At 58.7% G+C, this 18,702-nt stretch overlaps 1 protein-coding gene across 4 annotated transcripts; it reads left to right on the top strand.

The window, feature by feature from the left end:
- The first annotated feature begins 1,132 nt into the window (after positions 1 to 1,132).
- On the top strand, positions 1,133 to 16,788 carry SOCS7 (suppressor of cytokine signaling 7). Of its 4 annotated transcripts, none has more exons than XM_065651235.1 (10): positions 1,133 to 1,992; positions 4,720 to 4,784; positions 5,958 to 6,062; positions 6,490 to 6,585; positions 7,061 to 7,191; positions 7,591 to 7,759; positions 9,792 to 9,920; positions 11,548 to 11,683; positions 12,002 to 12,159; positions 12,971 to 16,788. In XM_065651235.1, exons 1-9 carry the CDS (start codon positions 1,133 to 1,135, stop codon positions 12,120 to 12,122), a joined length of 1,812 nt encoding a protein of 603 aa, XP_065507307.1. In that variant the 3' UTR covers positions 12,123 to 12,159; positions 12,971 to 16,788. The 4 variants fall into 4 exon arrangements, with proteins under 4 accessions (XP_065507307.1, XP_065507305.1, XP_065507306.1 ...); XM_065651233.1 differs by having other exon boundaries at positions 12,666 to 16,788; XM_065651234.1 differs by having other exon boundaries at positions 12,663 to 16,788.
- Positions 16,789 to 18,702: the final 1,914 nt, after the last annotated feature.

Here is an 18,702-nt window from a genome sequence, read left to right as displayed (position 1 = left end):
GAGGAGTGAAAAAGCTGCGCAATAGCTGTCCAAGAACTGTGAAAGAACAGTGCAAGAGCTGTCCAAGAACCGTGTAAGAGCCGTGGAAGAACCGTGCAAGAGCCGTGCAAGAACCGTGCAAGAGCTGTGCAAGAGCCGTGCAAGAAGCGTGTAAGAGCCGTGTAAGAGCTGTGCAGGAACCGTGCAAGAGCTGTGCAAGAGCTGTCCAAGAACTGTGAAAGAACAGTGCAAGAGCTAAGAACCATGTAAGAGCCGTGCAAGAGCTGTGCAAGAACCGTGCAAGAGCTGTGCAAGAGCCGTGCAAGAACTGTGCAAGAACCATGCAAGAGCCGTGCAAGAACCGTGCAAGAGCCGTGCAAGAACTGTGCAAGAACCGTGCAAGAGCCGTGCAAATGTTGTGCAAGAGCCGTGCAAGAGCCGTGCAAGAGCCGTGCAAGAACTGTGCAAGAACCATGCAAGAGCCGTGCAAGAGCTGTGCAAATGTTGTGCAAGAGCCGTGCAAGAGCCGTGCAAGAACTGTGCAAGAACCATGCAAGAACCGTGCAAGAGCCGTGCAAATGTTGTGCAAGAGCCGTGCAAGAACCGTGCTTGAACCGTGCAAGAGCTGTGCAAGAACCGTGCAAGAGCCGTGCAAGAACCGTGCAAGAACTGTGCAAGAACCGTGCAAGAGCCGTGCAAGAACTGTGCCGGATTGACGACATGCAGGTGCTGGACACCCGTGCCCGCCACCCCCCGAGGCGGGGGGAGTCCCCCGGGTCGCGGCCGGGGCTGCGTCTCCAGGCGCCCTGGCCGCCCCCGCTGCCCCAGGGGCTACCCAGCCGTGTCCCTCCCGTCCCCGCCGCCGGTGGGTGCCGCTGTCCCCGCTGTCCCCGCTGTCCCCGCTGTCCCCGCCGTCCCCGCTGTCCCCGGCGCCCCCGCGGCCGCGCTCCACGTGGAGGGGGGCCCGAGGAGGCGTGGCCTCAGTACTGGGCGTGGCTACAGCGGCCGGAGAGGCGTGGCTATAGCTGGGGGCGTGGCCTGCGGCGGAAGTGCGGGGGCGTGGCGGCGCCGCCGTCGCCGCGCAGGAGGGAGGGAGGGAGCGGTGGCGGCGGCGGCCGGGCCCGGTGCCGGGAGCCATGCGGCGGCCGTAGCCATGCAGCGCGCCGAGCTGCGCGACGGGGAGGCGGCGGCGGCCGCCGCCGCCTCCTACCGGGTGCTCAGCCGCCTGCTGGGCTATGGGGCCGGGCCGGAGGCGGGCGCGGCGGGCGGCGCCGTTACCGGCGCGGCGGGGCCGCTGGGCCCCGGGCGGCTGCCGGCGCTCCCGGGCGGCGGGGCGCTGCGCTCCCCGCGGCCTCCGCCGCAGCTGATGGTGTTCCGCAACGCGGCGGAGGGCCGGCCCGGCGAGGAGGGCGGCCCGGCGGTGGGAGGCGGCGGCGGCGGGGGCCCGGGCCCGGCGGGCGGCGGCGCGGAGCTGCTGTGCCCGCGGCACCGCTGCGCCCTGGAGCCCAAAGCCGCGGCGCGCTGGGGGGCGGCCCCGCCGGGCGGGCTGGAGCTGCAGCTGGCGGCGCTGGGGCTGCGGCCGCCGGGGCTGGGAGCGAAGGCACCGGCGGGGCCCCCTTGCCCGTGCCTGGGCCCGCCGCCCCCCGCCGGGCCCGCCGCCGAGGAGACCAGCGACGCGCTGCTGGTGCTGGAGGCGCTGGAGCCCGACGAGGCCGGGAGCTGCTCCGACGAGGAACCGGGATCCCCCGGGCGCGGAGCCGCCCGCGCCGCCGGGAGAGGAGCCGCCGGCCCCGCCGCGCCGCCCCCCGCCGCCCCCGGGGGAGCCGGTCCCGGCGGCAGGAAGGGCTCCTTGAAGATCCGCCTCAGCCGCCTGTTCCGCACCAAGAGCTGCAGCGGCGGCTCGGCCGGCGGGGCCGGCGGCAGCGAGGGCCGGCGCGGCGGGGACCTGCCCGCCTCGGCCGGGAGCCTGACCGACGTGTGCGGGGCCCGCGGCCGGGAGCAGGAGCCGGGCAGGTACGGGGGGACCGGCCGCGGGGGCTGCTCTGTGGTTTGGGGCAGGTTTGGGGCTGTGGGGAGCAGCCGGGAGACCTTGGGGTTGGTGCTGGGGACGATGTGATGGTGTGACCCCGCACTGCCGGGGGAGAAGAGCCAGCGGTAGCGGGGCAGCTGGCTGGGGGCACGGGTGCCATCCCGCAGACAGGCACTGCGGCCGCCCATCGGCTCCGAACTGGGCTCCGGCCTCTTCTGAGCAGCTGCCAAGGCAGGCGGAGGAGGAACACGCTGCTCTGGCCCTGTGTCCCCAAAGGAGGTGGCAGGAGAATGCCTGGGAACAGGACCCGTGAGGTGGCAGGAGCTGCTGGAGCCCCGGGATGCCAAATGCGCCGGCTGAGCGAAGAAGCGATGTGTCCCGGGAGCGGCAGCTGGTGACACTGCGCTGGGACCCGAGGGACTGGTGTTTCCTCTTGCCGTCTTGCAGAACAATTTCCTGAGGGTCACGAGTGTCACACTTGGGCTCCAGCCTCGGCGGGCGCTGCCGTGGGGGCTGTGCCCTCCCGTTGCCCTCGGGTGCTCCCCGGCTGGATGCGGCCAGAGGGACAAATCCTGGGACGTCTTGGTGTGGGACCCTGCGCCCCCTGTTCCTCCACCTGCTCTGTCTGCTCCAGCCCCGTGTTTCAGCAGAAGACACGAACTGTTGACGCCAGCTGGGGAGGGTGAAGGGCTGGTCTGTACCCCTGCCCAGGCTCCAGTTTGGATGGGCCTCCTGTGCTCCAGAAGCCGCTTTCTGTGACGGTTCCAGCAGCAGAACCGAGATTCCTGGTGGAGGAGGCAGGGAGAGCCTGCCCGAGGTCTGCGCAGCCACCCCGGGAGCACCTTTAAATAATTGCACGGACTCTGAGCGTTACAACACTCTCCCCGCGGGGTTAATTAACCTCACGTCAGGCTTTTGGGACATGTTGCCTCCTCGGAGTGGCTGCAGACCTGTTGATGGATGAACAGGAATGTTTCTCCAGCTTCGCCATGAAGATGCTGACCTTGGGTCAGGCGTGACCCGCAGCGCTGGCTTGTGGCCCAAAAAGCAACCGAGGCCAAAATTCCCCCTTTTTTGAAGCAGGGGATGGTTTCTGAGATGGGGTGACCTCAGCTCCCCTGACCAAGGGGTCCGAGTCCTCCCCAGAGCTCAGGAGGAGCCTTGGTCTTGCACGGGGTCGTGTTTGAGCAGGTTGGGAGCAGAGAAGCTCCGAATTGCTGCCGGGGTCGTCCCTCAGGGAGTTTGGTCACTTCTCGTGCTCCGGCATCACGCTGCACTGATTAGATGGGATTTTAACAAAGGTTACTCCAAGGTGCCTGATGCAGCAAGTCCTGTGGCTCGGGGACGACTTCGCTGCTTCCAGTTCCAGGAATCTTCCCTTGCTGACGTGGGCAGGATTAACTGAACGGGGCTTTTTGCTTTTTTGGCATAAGGGGTGCAGGGTCAGTACACGGTGATGGGACAGATGGTCTTTGCTGGCCCTGCTCTCATCACCAAGAACGAATGGTTCGGGCTGGTGTGATGCCCATGCTCTCATGAGCGGGTTAAACCCGGCTTAGCTAAGCTGGGCTTGCTGGGACGTGAATATTTGGCCTCAGAAGATGCTGCTTTTCTTTTCCGATGCAGCAGCGTTCGGGTACCGCTCACACCTAATTACTCCTCACACCTAATTACTTCTCCGTGGGGTTTCTGCATCGTTTGGAGGCGGCTGCAGAACCTGCGGGCAGGAGGGGGCATGTTGGAAACGTGGTTTTGGTGGAGAGCGAGTTGGGAAGCGGAGGATTCGGTCCGTGTGAATCGTTTCTTGCTCTCGCCCGGCTGCTCATGTGAGAAATTCTGAGAAATCTCAGAAATCGATGGCTGTAAAACGCTGGCATAAAATGTAGCTGTTTTGGTAACTGCAAAATGCCAGCGGTGCTTCTTCCCGTCTGGCCTAGTGGGTGGGAACAGAGCTGTTACTATAAGATTAGTTGATATTAGTCCAAAGTGTAATTTTTTTGGTGTGTTCATGTGTGGCCAATAATTGGTGAATTGTTCTCCTTTGGGGGAAAACAATCCAACCTTCAAGAGGTGCAAGAGGCTTAAAAGGAAAACACTTCCCAACATTTTAATGAGGTAGTATGTGTCAGGATGAGTTTCTGGCACCAGGGACGTGTTTTTTGTCTCGCCTTGACTGGGGACCCGAGTCCTGGGGGTGCTGGACTCTGTGCCTCGGTTTACCAGCGTTTTCTGTGGATGGATCTGTATAAAACCCATCTCGACGGCTCCGGGTTCAGCTCGCCTGCCCTTCCCCTGCGTTTTGGACCCCTGTGGAACGCGGTGTCCTCCAGAGCAGCGCGGGGACCCGACCTGTTTGCCGGGGCGTTTGGCAATGCCTGGTCCCCAGAAATTGCGTGACATCTGTTCTGAAACGGCTCCTGGGCTCCCGTTACCATCCCAGCTCGGGGTTTTTCTTTCCAAAGGCTTTATTAATTACCTAGTTAGAGATCTGCATAGTAGCAGGACGGAGACCTAGCTTTACTGCTTGGCTGCCCTACTTAAGCCCAAGCGCTGCTCTAGGAGGGGAATAAACGCAGAATTGAGCCGGCTCAGGTTCCGTGAAGGATGGTGAAGGTTCTCCTGGTTTGAGAAGATCAAGGGGTGTTTTTCCACCATGGGGACGCACCAAGTCTCCCTATCTCTACTAAAGATGTTTTTCTTATTCCCTGTAGGAAACACAGACTGACAAGAACTCAAAGTGCCTTTTCCCCGGTTGTCTTCAGCCCCCTCTTCACAGGTAAGGCTTGGAGAGTTGTACAGGGCGGTGTTGTGTTTTGCTGCGTAAAGAGCAGCGTGTGACGAAAATGTATAGATTAGTACGTATTAGTATCGTATTGATATCGTATAGTATTAGTATTAGTAGCAAGTTCGGTGCTGCCCTCCCGGGGTTTGGGGGGCTCAGACCAAACCCCACATCCCACCCCGACCTCACACCTGTGGCTCCGCTGCGTGACAGCGATGGGAACTGAAACCTCTTGTGGGGAAAACCGCCTTCTCCTGCGTGTTTTCCCCCTTTTCCCTGCGTCCCGCTGGTTTCGGACCTTCCCCTTTCTGGGGGGGTGAAGTTGGCCGGTTTGTAAGCGGTGCGAGGGGAATTCCTGCTCACAGTGCTGAGGAGCTCGTGGTCACGGTCACGTGCATGTTGCTGCGCGGTCAAAACAGCCCTTGGGGTTTCCTTGGGAGAATCCCAGCTCAAAACTTGCGTGAGGAGGAATTTCAGGTCACAAGTCAGTCTTGATCAGCTGTGTGGGGCTTTATGTGGCTTGTCATGAGGGTCTGATTCGAGATAAATTCACGTAGAGGGTCTTTTTGCAGGGCAAAGGAAGCAAAATGTGATTTTTATGGCGATAGGTGTGTTGGAAAAGCCAGTGGGTCGAGCTGGAAGGCTCTTGCTGCCATTGATGGTGCAGAGCTTGGGGCCAGCCTGTGGTTTGTCCTCCCTTGATTTCGTGGCTTCGTTTGTCTTCCTGTGCTTTTAGGCTAATTTTAACCTTCTCTGGTTTTAAGTTAGGCGTCTTAGTTTGTGTCATTATTTTCCCCAAGCAGCATCCTGCATCCAAAGCCTTTCAGCTCTGCTGAATTCCAGTTATTTAAAGTAAAAGCCTGTCCAGCTCCCTCTTAGTAATTTTAAGAGCTGGTACCCTCATGGTCTTCAGGTTAAAAGATATTTCTGTTTGATAAGTGGCAGCATTTGTTGGCAAACTCAGACTGGCGTTAACAGGGGTGTTACCAGGGTCCGGTGCCAGCGGGTGCCGCGCAGACCCATTAAACTGTTTTGCAAACCTCGTGAAGCATCAAACTGACTTGCAGACGGCTCGTGAGCTCGTCCCCCGAGCCCTGTGGAGGCTGCTGCCCCTTCCCCTCTCCCTGTGCCCCGGGGAAGCTCACGGTTTGTCCCACGGCCCCGCAGGTGAGACGGTGTCGCTGGTGGACGTGGACATCTCGCAGCGTGGACTGAGCTCCCCTCACCCCCCGACGCCACCGCCGCCGCCACGGAGGAGCCTCAGCCTCTTGGGTACCGTCCCGCAGGGCATCCCGACCCCGAGTCCCCCCAGGAGTGCAGGAACTGCCCGTCTGCCATTCAAATAAAAGAGGGGAGGTTCAGGCTGGACGTAGGGAAGAAATTGTTGGCCCTGAGGGTGGTGAGAGCCTGGCCCAGGTTGGCCAGAGAGGTGGTGGATGAACCATCCCTGGAGACATCCCAGGCCAGGCTGGACGGGGCTCTGAGCAACCTGAGCTGGTGCAGATGTCCCTGCCCATGGCAGGGGGGGCACTGGGGGGGCTGGGAAGGTCCCTCCAACCCAATCTGGTTGGACTAGGGGTCTCCATCTTCACTCCTCCAGGCAGCGCCGCTTTGCTCGGGGTGTTTGGGGCGCTGGGCAGCGCGGAACTCGCTCGCTTTCCCGTTTTTCTGACTGTCTCTCGCCTCTGTTCTCTCCTAGACGACATCAGCGGGACGCTGCCCGTGCTGGTGGCTCCCATGGGCTCGTCCCTGCAGTCCTTCCCTCTGCCGCCGCCGCCCCCGCCTCACGCCCCAGGTCAGCCCCACCGCAGCAGCAAGGCTCTGGCTCTTCTCTTTGGCCGTCTGGACTTCAGGGGTTTTATTTTAATAAGCTTTAGGGCTGCTCTAACAGCAGCGGTGCTGCTGATGCGACTCTTGTTGCCTACAGGAGTTTTGCCGAAGCTCCTGGTTGCACCAGCTTTATCCGCGGTTCAGCATCTCCCGTTTTCTCTGGTTCCTCTTTAGCAGAAGCATTTTGTGTGTGTCAGATAATGTATTAATGAGCATCAGCAATATCAGAAATGAGCTGTGGGAGCAGGGACCAGTGCGGGAGCCCCAGTTTCGCAGCCACCCTGGGGTGCCGACCCACTGCGCAGCACACAGCTGCTTCCTCTGTTGCTTTTGGTTTCCTTTAGGACCTGGAAGACTTTAACTGCCCCTTTTTCAGGATGTGTTTTCATCCCTTCCTGCCCCCTTCCTGATGGTGACCAGGGCTCTCTCTCCCCGTGCAGACACCTTCCCGCGGATTGTCCCTCTGCGGGGGACAGAGGGGACCCCCGGCCAGCCCGTCCCGCACCTGCAGTGCCCGCTCTACCGCCCGGACTCCAGCAGCTTTGCAGCCAGTTTGCGAGAGCTGGAGAAGGTAACGGGGACGTGGGGTGGTGGCAGCAGCCAGAAGGGCAGGTCTAGGCTCTGGTTTTGGGGGCTGATCAGCTCTTTCACAGTCTTAGGAGCATCAGGTTAGGATAGGACTGAAAAAAAATCCTCCTGCCTTTCTCCCAGGGAGGTCTTTGAGTCTGGAGAAGCATTTTGAAAGGGGTGTCGTAGTCTCCTCTGTTCCTTTGCCACTTCTGGGTGGTGAGGAATGTGCTGCTGCGCTCTCATCCAGGAGCAACAAGCCCCAACCATCCACCCTCCTGGGCGGATGCAAGCAGGCGCTTCCATTTTGGCATTTAAAGGGGTTTAACAGCACGAGAAAACTGCATTGTGTTTGGTTGCTGATAAAAATCCTCGCTGACCTTCTGCCCACCTGTGTTCCCAGTGCGGGTGGTACTGGGGACCCATGAACTGGGAGGATGCCGAGATGAAGCTGAAGGGGAAGCCGGACGGGTCCTTCCTGGTGCGAGACAGTTCGGACCCGCGGTACATCCTGAGCCTGAGCTTTCGGTCGCAGGGCATCACCCACCACACCCGCATGGAGCACTACAGAGGTGAGAGCCGCGCTCACGGGGCACCAGTCTGAGCTCCGGGGCTCAAACTGGTGGTCTGGGCACTCTGAAAAATTGGAGAATAGAGGAGTTCCCTGCGCCTTTCCTCGGACTTTGCTTCGGGGAGTCAAGGACTCTGCTCTGGTGGAAAGGTCTGACTTTAAACTGACGATGGTTTTTGCGATTCTGCGCCGCTGAGATGCGGTGTACAGCAAGAGCCATCATCCGTAGCCGTTGGTGCTTCCCAAAATGAAGCTCGTTTCCCTGTAAAATGAGAAACGATCTCTTGCTGTCATGGTTCTGCTCCTGGATGTGCTCCCCCCGGCCCCAGGGACGCTCGGCGGCACTACCGGCCGTGCTCGGTCCCAGGCTGAGGCTTTGACTCCCCTGCCACGCTGGGGTTTAATTCTGAGAACTCTTGGCACCCCGTTTGTGCCTTTTCTTCCTCCTACTTCTCACCTCGCCCACACGCTGCTTCTGCTCGTCTTCACGTGTGGTTTCTGCTCTGAGCCGAGTAAAACACCCGAGAGGCTCAATGCACGGGGGAAAAGCTGCCCTGAAACCAGCGGGTGAGCTTTAATACCAGCTGCCCGCAGAGCCTGGTAATTAAATGTGCCTGCAAATGATGGTTCAAAGGCTTCTTGGCCAACCTGAGAAAACGTGAGGTTTGCAGCCCTTTGGAGCAAAGTTCTGCTTTTTCACCTTCTTGCCCTTGCCACAGGGATGCCGCTGGTGTTTTCTCCCAGTTCTGGTAGCGAAACGCAGCAGCATGTCTGCTCCTGAGCCCTCTGATGGAAAGATGCCCCAGCGTTAATTACAGCCCGTCTAGAGCCAGTTCCCCCTCCCTGCCTGTTGCGTAATCAGGAGGGATTTTCATCACCCCGTCTTTATGGAAATTCCAAGGAGCTCTTGCAGCTGGAGGAGGTCACCTGTACAGTGGTTGCTTTTTCATCATTGAGCTTTGGAACAAACTTCTTTTGCTGCTGGTTTCTTGGTTTTGGGGGCTGGGATTTGTTCTGGGAGCCTCCTGAGCCAGGTGTCCGTCGCTTTCCTTGAGTTCTCTGTCTCCATGGATGGTGGTGCTGCCACCTGCCCTGGAACAGCTCTCCCGGTGGTGGCACTGCATCGGGGCTTCATTTTTTGGGGTGCGGAGCTGTGGTGCGTGTCAGCAGCTCTGTGCACCCCCGGGACCGGCTGCCCTGTGCCGAGCGTGCTGCGGCACCGCGGAAAACTGCAGAGCCCAGCGCTTTGATAAACCCGCGGCGATGACAAATGGAGAGGCTGGGAACGGTGAGGAGAGGAACACTTGACCTTCAGCTTCCAGGTAGATGAGAGGAAGAAACCAGAACATCTTTGTCTGGTTTTTTTTTTAGAGGAGGCTGGTGTTCATGCCTTGTCCTTTGCACCTACTGGCCCCTTCTAAGGGCTTGTTCAGATCTGAGATTCCCAAGAATTAATTATTTTTGTGCTCGCTGATGTCTAGCAGGTGCAAACCAGCTCATCGCTCCCAAACCAGTCTGTGGCGGAGATAAGGGCCGTTGTTTCCCAGTAGAGCCGAGCTGTGGGGAGGGTCACGGTGCTGGTGCAGATCAGGGCTGTCGCACACGAGTCGGGGGACAAACGGCTGCGTTTTGATGCAAGAAGGGAGCATCTGGTTGCAGCGCAAAGAGACAATGAGGCTGGTCTGACTTGAGGCTTAAACTTAACCCAGTTTGAGATCAGTAAACAGGTTTGAGGGTTGTTTTCCCCGAGTTGCCCAGCTCCGGTTTCATTGTTTGGCACTCGAGCTCAGAGCACCCGTCGTGTCGGGTGGCAGCGTGGGGAGGGCTGGTTGGGGTGTCCTGACCCTGGTTCTAACATGACAGTAATTTGAATTAAGGTGTTTGAAACAGCTGGCGAGAACGTGGAGCTGCCCCCGCGCCTGCTCTAAGTGGGGCTGGTGGAAGAGGACTCGGCCTCGTCTTTAACATCAGACTCGTGACTGAACATCTCCTCTTGCCACCGTAACACGAAACCTTTTCTGTTCTCTTGAAAGGGACCTTCAGCCTGTGGTGCCACCCCAAGTTTGAGGACCGGTGCCAGTCGGTGGTGGAGTTCATCAAGAGGGCGATCATGCACTCCAAGAACGGGAAGTTTCTTTACTTCCTGCGCTCCAGGGTTCCGGGTGAGTCTGGGGCTGTTTTGCTCTGTGACCGGCCGTCGGTCTGTCCGTCCATCTGTCCTACAGAGCCAGTTCACGTGACTTCGGGCTGCATCCCTGCCCGCTGACTTCTCAGTGTTGCCCTCTGCTGCAGACACTGCCAATAACTGCAAAACTCGTTCATAACGTGCCTGTGCTTTGGGGAGGAGAGGGATGGAAGGCTGGTTTTGCCAGGTACCTTCAAAAAATCCTTTTGACTTAAAGATACTTTACCTTCCTGGTCCTGAGATCTCTTCCCCTTAAGAATAAGGTTTAGAAATCCAGGCAGATCAGGATCATTTGGGTTGGAAAAGACCTTTAAGATCATTGAGCCCAAGCATTAACCTAACACTGGTACTTAACACTAACTTAATACCGTAGAAAGGACTTGCTCTAGAAGAATATCATCAAAAAATAGAATATCTCCCCCAATCAGTGCTGTGCCCTCGCTGAGGGGTCCCTCGCTGCCTGGTCCCCCCGTGCTGCTGGCTCCAGCTCCTGCATCTCCATCCGGGCGCAGCCTCGGACCCGGGCGCTTCTTAGGGCTGTGATCCGTGAGAAGCAGTCTGATCTCTACTGGGAGAATATTTGGGATCCGCATCTCCCTGGTGTGCCCGTTAGTGCCGTTCTCCGGCTGAACTGCGAACGGCTGCTCGGAGGAGGGAGCCGTTTCCAGCTCCTCATCGCTGGCTGAGCTACTGGAGGCTCGTTCCTTTTTGGGAGGAGAATGAGAAGCAGGGGAAGAATCCAGCCTTCAATTGATGGCTGTTCTTTGCGCTCTCAAGAGCTGCCTCGCAGCTTCCCGAGCTGCCTGGAGCAGTTTTGAGCCCATCTCAGTGTGAAGGGCTCTCCCTTTTCTCCTTGCACTCCGTTGCCCTCAGAGATGAGCCAGGAGGATGGGGTGAGAGTGTAACGAGCTTTGAATCCTGCGAAAACAGAGAGAACCTTGTGCTGTGCGTGATCCCGGCTCCTGGAGATCCTTCCTGGGGCTCCTGCCAACCGCTCGATTCTGTGGGCTCGATTGTTGCTGGTCGCTTTGGGTGAGGAGGAGGTTTGGGGGATGGATGGATGGATGCCGCTCGCTCCCAGCCCGGTGCAGTTGTTCGCTGCGTGGGGAGCTGGTTGGAGCGAAGCCGCCACCGCCTCCACCTTTGTGCCCAACCTCATGACCCAAGAATGAGCGATTTTGGCGCAGCTTGAGCTGACCCAATCCCCCAGGTTTTGGGTGCCTCGCTAGAGCTGCCCGAAGGGTCGTGCAGAGCGAAGCCGACGTGCCGGTCGTGCTGCCCGCCTGCTGCTTTGGCTTTTCTTCTGCATCCTTTCGAAACCCTGGTACTTCTCGGTATAAAGAGATGTAAAGGAGCTCGCGGTGTCCCGGGCTCTGCTGTTCCACAGCCGCCCCCTCACATCAGGGATGTTGTTGGGGATATTTTGCAGCCAAAGGGGGGTCACCCCTGGAAAGTTTGGCTCCCCAGTCCTAAGCGGCCCAAAGCACTGGGCTCCTGCGGGATCTGTCATTCTCAGCCTCACCAAGAGCCGCGTTTTCCTTTCCGAATCGGTTTCTAATACAACGCTTGTCTCCAATATTGCTTTTTTTGGTTGTTGTTTCAAGGTCTCCCTCCAACGCCTGTCCAGCTCCTGTATCCCGTCTCCAGGTTCAGCAACGTCAAATCCCTTCAGCACCTTTGCCGCTTTCGGATCCGGCAGCTGGTCCGGATCGATCACATCCCCGAGCTGCCGCTGCCCAAGTGAGTCCTGGGGACGGGGGACAAGTCCCTCTAATTTCTTCCCTGAGAAGCGTCTGGATCTGCAGCAAGGGCTCTGGGAGGGACGAGGTGACTTTTTCAGCCTTGGGACAGCAAGATAAATGTCCTGGGGCACAGAGGGACGCGTGTGGGAGTGGTGACCAGCTCAGGAATGAGGTGTCACCTCCTTGCGCCACCGCCTTGGGGTACAGCTCCTGTTTTGGAGGTGACAGCGCTGGGTGAGCTGGGGGTTCGGGTTGTCCTTTGAGGTTGGGGTGGTTGTGGCTCGGGGTTAAAGCTTCTCACCTGTCCCTTCCCCAGGCCCCTGATCTCCTACATCCGCAAGTTCTACTACTACGACCCGCAGGAGGAGGTGTACCTGTCGCTGAAGGAAGCTCAGCTCATCTCCAGACAGAAGCAGGACGCCGAAGCCTCCACGTAGCGAGCCCAACTCGCCCGTCTTGTGGCTGTCCCTGATGGTACGTGTGTGTGTCCCCAGTCCCGTGGGGTCAAATGTGAATTGCTCTGATTGCAAAGAAAACATAAAACCCACCCAAAGAAGCCCAGGAGATTTGTTCTGTGGCCTTTTACCGTTGCCCAGCCTTGGGGAGGGGACCGAGGCTTTCAGGAAACGGCCTCAAGTTGCGCCAGGGGAGGTTGAGGTTGGATCTGGGGAACAATTTCTTCCCCAAAGGGCTGTGGGGCATTGGAACAGGCTGCCCAGGGCAGTGCTGGAGTCACCATCCCTGGAAGGGTTGGACAGACAGACGTGAGGTTCTCAGGGACAGGGGGTAGTTCCAGGGGTGGGTGAATGGCTGGACTCCATGATCTTGAGTTTGGTTGGCTTTTCCAAGCAAAATGATTGTGATTCTATGATTCTGCTGTTTTCTCTTGCATATTTGTGCCCACACCAGCCCGTGCTCGCTCTCGTGCCCAACCAGCCGCAGTCTGATCAGCAGGTTGATCCCTCTCTCCTCCCCAGCAGGAACTGGATGGTGGCCATCCCGTACCCGCTGTGCTGGGAGGAGACGCGCCACGGCGAAGCTGTTTCTGCGGTGCCGCGGCCGCTCCTGAGCTGCTTTGTGCAGAGAAGGGGGTTCCAGGCTCCTGAGAAGCGCAGCCGAGCGGGAGCAAGAGCCGCGGCTCCCGGTGGGGAGCGGAGTCTCGGCGACACTGCGCCCCGCTCACGGGCTCCCGCAGAACAAAGAATGTCATGGCACTAGTTACAATTTTTTGAAAGTTTTTTTTTTTAATTATTATTTTTTATGTCTTTTTTTGTTTTGTTTTCAGCATGAGAAATACTGTCTTATGATTGGCTGAGTTTTATTTTTTTATCCTCCCTTGGAAACTTTAAGGCGGGGAGAGATGGAGGAGGGGACTCTGGAGGAAGATCATCTGCTCCAGGCGTGATGGCAAGACTGTTCTTTGGCCCTTGCCAAGAGGGGACGGAGCTGGAGAGCTGGGACGGAGCTGGAGAGCTGGGACGGAGCTGGATCGCTGCTCGGAGACAGACCGAGCCAGAATCACCTGCGGCTCCGTGGAATTAACCGCTGGGGATCATGGAGCTCCAAACAGCTGCACAGCTCCCCAGCTTTCTAGGATTTGGGAGGAGGGAACTGAACCTGGTTTTGGGCAGCTGAGCTTTGCAGAATGCTCCTACATGCTTTTAAGCTGAGCCTAAAAAAGGAAGAGCGTGTGAGCCATTTGGATGTCCTGGAGCCTTCTGCCGAAGGGAATGGTTGGTGCTGCTCCCTCTGCAAACGCTGGAAGATTCCGTGGAACCCACCGATAAGTGGAAGAGGGCCTGAAGCTGCTGCTGGAACCACTCGTGGGCCGAAGGTACTTGCTGCAGCGATCTCTGTCTCGCAGAGCTGTGGCGTTTGCACTTTGAGCCTTTCTCTGGCCACCTCCCGAAGCTGTGAGCGAATCGAGTGGCTTCTGTTGAGTGGTGAAGGATCCCGAGCAGGAGCCGCTGGGGCATTGAGTCATCTCTGGGGTGTCTTGGAGCAAGAAGCAGATGACTGAGGGTTCTTCTGGAATGGCAGCTGATCCTCGCGAGCTTGCTTGCTGCTTCCCCCCCTCCACAGAACCACAGCAGCCCAGAAACAGCGAAACCAAGAGAGGTCGGTGGCTCTTGCTGTTTTTCTGGGCTTGGCACTGGCTGCAAGACCCCCCCACGCCTTCAAATCCCGGTCTGCTGTTCCATCCACTGCACAGAGTTTAAAGTTTGCCTGAAGTGATGCTGAGAAGTCTGGAGAAGCACCTTTTCCTCCTGGGTTTGAATGAGCAGGTGTCCCTGTGCTCTCAGCACGAGCAAAGGAAACGCTCCGTCCCGCACAGCGTGGTCCCAAAACGCGGGGCCGTGTGCCATCGAAAATGGTGCTGTGTGCTCCAGCTCTCCGGATCCCAGATCCGCACCCTCAGGAGCTGCTGGGACTTGGGTCTTGCCCTGTAGAATGATGATTTATGTCCTTGAACTAGACACAGTCGTGTGGGTTTTAGAGCAGCCTGGAAACATTGATTGTCCGTCCCCGCCAAGCGTCGCTGCGAGGGGTGCTAAAAATCCTGCCCCCCTTTCTTCACCGTCACCTCTGGCCTCTGTTTCAATCTTGGACAAAAAGAAAAAGTACGTTTTTTAAAAAGGATTTGACTTCCAGATGAAACTAATAACTAAGCTTCAAAACCTGTAGAAATACCTCATGGGACACAACTCACTACTGACTTTGCGTTGCGTTGTCGGGGCGGTGCTGCCCCAAAACCAGCATATCCTGACCCTGGGGACACTGGGGCTGATCTGGTCTCCAGCCCCCGTGTCCCCTCTGCGCGGGGACCAGCGTTTGTCCCCCGGGCTGTAAACCTGCAGCTCACTCCAAGTTACCGGCAGAGCCTGCGAATTAACGCAACCGCTTTGATTAAAACGCACAGCGAATGTCAGGGGAGGGGAAAAGCATCTGTGCTTGTGCAGGTGAAACTCGAACATCTGCGCACACAGCGCTGCTGCCTCTCCCTGTGTTGAAGATTTGAATCTTCCAACTTATCCGTGTGCTGGAAAGGAAAAAACCTTCCTGAGAGCCGAGCCTGGGCTGATACCTGAAGTGTCCAGCTCCACGCCCGTGAAAAACGGTGTTTACGTGTCTCCTGCAAAGCTTCTCTCCAAAAAGAGACCCCGGAGGCAAGAACGCGATGGTCTGGGCTGGTGTGATGGGCGATGAGCTGCCAGTCTCTTGAAAAAGCCGGGGAGAAGCCGGTCCTGCCCCTGTGCCACGGCAGCCGCGGCGTTTTCCCTCCATCCTTCCCTGGCCTGGGATGGAGAAGGCGCTGGGTGCGTTTGGGAAGGGAGAGCGGCCGAACTGGAGAGCGAACTGGGGAAACTGGTGCTGGCTGGGCACGGGGACCGGCGCAGGGTCCGTCCTGCCGACACGGGGCTTAAAATGCACAACCCTGCGCCGTGCTGCTGTCCTGCACCGCTCTGTCCCTGCGTCCCCTGGGGAGCTCCCCGTGTCCCCAACAGCTGCCCATGTCCCCTGGGGGGCTCCCGGTGTCTCCCCGAGCTCCCGGTGTCCCCACGCTCCCCGCGATGGTGCTCGGGGCAGCTCTGCGGCATTCAGACCCGTCGAAGCAGCAGCCGGACTTTAGGGGCGATACTTGAATTCCACATCTCCGGCAGGCTGATTTTGGGGACAATTTAGGATTTCTGTTAATTTGAACCCTGTGCAGGCTGGGGACAGCCCCCTCTCGCCCCCCAAATTGGAATGATGGAGGAAAAGCACGTTTTGGGGCGTTGGGCTGGTGGGACACCGGCGTGTCACCCTGGTGTGTGTCCCCATCGCGGATCGCTGAGGGATCTGAGCTGCTCTTTGGGTGTGGAAAAGGTCCAGAGCTTGCTTTGGGGGCTGGATGTGAGCGGAGGGGTCTCTGCCGGGGGGGACGACGGTTTTTGTGGGCGTGGGCGGCTCGGTCCGTTCTTGCCCATGAATCCCCATCCGTGGTCGGGAGGAATTCCTGCTGTGTGGGTTCGGAGGTCGGTTCATGGAGGGTCCTCTCATCCTGCTGATTTGGAAAAGAAGAAAAAATAACAACAAATTTATAGCATCCTTTGTCCAACCTTGAATTCTGCAGAGGTTGTTGCCGTCCCCGTTCGTCCATCAGGGACCGGAGGCGGATGAGCGATGAAATGGACTATAAAAACTACTGGAGCGCGGAAAGTGCACGTGGAAAAAAGCGCCTTTTTCAGCTGGATGTGTTGGACCTGGTTGGCAACTCCTGTGGCTTCTCACATGGAAGTTTCCAGCTCAGTGCTGACCTCACTGGGGCCAAAAGAAGGGAAAAAAAGAAAAAATTAAAAAATCTTCATCCTTGGCTCGGGTGGGAGCCGCTGGTTTGGGAAGCGTTGGGCATGTGCTGGTTACCGATCTGACCCGTTTTTAAACCCCAAAATAGGGGTTTTGACGGGGATTTGTGTTGTGCTGGTGCAGGGACCCGGGCGGTGGCGGCGCCGCAGGTGATGCTTGGGGCTAAAGCCTCATCTGGGAGCGTTTTGGGGAGGAAACGGCTGAAAAGGAGCAGATTTGGGCAGCTGCTCAGCGCCAGGACTCTCTGACCACCCTTTGGTAGAAATGCAGCTTTTGCTTAATTTTATCCTTTTTTTTTGTGTGTGTGTGTGTGTATGCTTAATTTATTAAAATAGTTGCTGTATAATTTATTTTCATAAACTATATTAAAAAGTTACTAAATGGTAAAAAATAAAAAAAACCAACAGACTTGCAGGCCAATCTTTCAGAAGAAGAAAAAAAAAAAGTTTTTTGATATAAACGCAACAAATGCACTTTTGGGTGTGTTTGGTTATTTTTGGGGCTGGGGGGGCCTGGCTGTACCTGTGGGTTTGTCTGTATATATTGTATTAATAGGCATGTTTGGCTTCTCGTGTGAGCCGTTCGTACCTGCTGCAGGTCCTGTCGGGGAAGCTGGCGTGAAGTTCCCAGATTTTGGGTTTGTTTTGGTTTTTTTTTTTTGTTGTTGTTTTTTTAAGTGGTCAGTGAGGGAGAGCTGACTCCTACGTTTGTAACTCATTTCTAGCGTCGTTTTGATTTATTTGATTTGATTTTTGGCCAAGGGGGTGGGAAGGGGAGAGAGCGAGGGTTTGAAATAATAAAATCGTTGGAAATTGTTCTTTGTGCTGTGTCTCATTTTGAGTCTTGGGTCATTGATTTCCACCCTCGCCCGGGGTCCTCACTCGCAGCATCCTCATGGGGGGGGATGGAGATGCTCTGGTCCAGCTCCTGCCCCCCAACTTCCCCTCGTCCACCTCCCTGGGGGGGACAGGACCCACGTCCCTGCATCCCCCCCCGCATCAAACCGCTTTGAACGCCCCCGAGTTTGGCAAATCAAAGGCTGCAAAGCGACAGAATGGGGCTGAGATGGGGGGTGTGCAGCCCCCCCCGGCTGCTGTGTGTATATGGGGAGGCTCCCAGCCCTGGGGGGGCTTCATCCCCCCTCCTCATCCTCCTCCATCACTGGGTGTGGGGCAGCAAGGGGCTGCGGGGAGGCTGGGGACCCCTTTTCTCCCCCCGTGCTCCTGCCCCCCGCCCCGGGCCATTGCCCCGCTCTGTGCCCCAGTGTCGCAGCCGTGGGGACAGTCCCCCGGCCAGGGCTCTGCGTGGGGACAAAGGGCCCTTTGACGGGACCAGACGGGGGATCCGACATCTGGGGGGGGGGCCTCCTGGGGAATTTTGTTTCTTGGCTGCTCCCATCGCCGGGCGCTGGAGCCAAGATGCCACCGCCCCCCCGCCCCATCAGCAGCCCCGCGGGCAGGATTTGGGGGTCGCCCCGCTGGGAACCGCTGCACCCCGGGACTCGCCCTGCGCGGGGGGCGCCCCAGGGCCGCGGGGACCCGCAGGGCTGGGGCACCGCCCCCGTGCCCCCCCAGCCCCATAAAGCCCCTTTGTCCGCCGCCTCCGAACCGCCCTGGAAAAGCCCCAACATGGCTGCGCTGCGCAGCGCTTTATTTTTAACAGCTCATTAGCATCAGAAAGCAGCGAATTTCCCCCGCTCCCCCCCCCCGGCGAGGTTCGGACCCCCCAGACAAAAGCCGCTTTCTTCCCACCCGCTCCCTGCTCAGCTCCTCCCCCCAGCCCCTGGGGCGCTGCTGCAGCGCGGGGACCCGGGGACCCCCTTTGGGGACCCCCCCCAGCCCCCATGGGTGCCCAGGCGAGGCGGGGGGGTCTGCGGGGGTCCCCTGCCCACCCCGTGCCAGGTCTGAGCCTGACAAAAGCCCGTTGGGGTGTCGCTGCGCTGCTCCCCCAGCCCGACCCCCTCCTCTGCCAGCCCTGCCCGAACCGCGGGCCCGGACTGACCCGGAGGTGGGGGACAGGTCACCCCGTCCCCCCCGGTGTGGCACCGGCTTGGCGCTGGGCCGTGCGGAGGGATGGGCCGGGTGCTCTGCCCCTCCTCATCCTCACTCAGCCCGATGCCTTGGGGCAGGTGCGGGAGCACTCAAGGGAAACTGAGGCAGAGCGTGGGGCCGTGCAAGGGAAACTGAGGCACGGTATGAGGCCGTGCAGGGGGGACCGAGGGAGCGAGGCCCGGCGTGGGGCCGGGTGCTCCTGGCCGAGTCCCGCAGGGCGCTGGCAGTGTCCCCAGCGGGTCCCTGGGCCTGGCACCGGCGCTGCCTCCGAGCTAATATTTACCCAGGCTGGAGGGCTTGGCTGCCGCGCCGGGAAATGCCACCGGCGGGGCCAGGGGCCACGAACCCGCCGCTCGCGGGGGCAGCCAGCGCTGCTCAGACGGTGTCACCACAACCCTGGGCACAGCCACCAGCCCCGGCACCCTTGGGACATCAGCAGCCCCCGGGGACCCTCGGGAGATGGGAGCTGCGTGAGTGGATGGGTGGAAGGAGGATGGGATGAAGGGAAAGGCGGATGGACGGACAGACAGGTGGACGTGTGAAGGTTGGGGGGGACAGGATGGATGGACGGGGAGCTGGATGGGTGGAGGGTGTGTGGGTGGGGAGGAGAAAGGAAGGA

This window comes from Caloenas nicobarica, chromosome 24 (assembly GCF_036013445.1).
Source record: "Caloenas nicobarica isolate bCalNic1 chromosome 24, bCalNic1.hap1, whole genome shotgun sequence".
NCBI lineage: Eukaryota > Metazoa > Chordata > Aves > Columbiformes > Columbidae > Caloenas > Caloenas nicobarica.
Note: the sequence above shows the minus strand (reverse complement) of the source record. Positions and strands in the feature narration are given on the sequence as shown.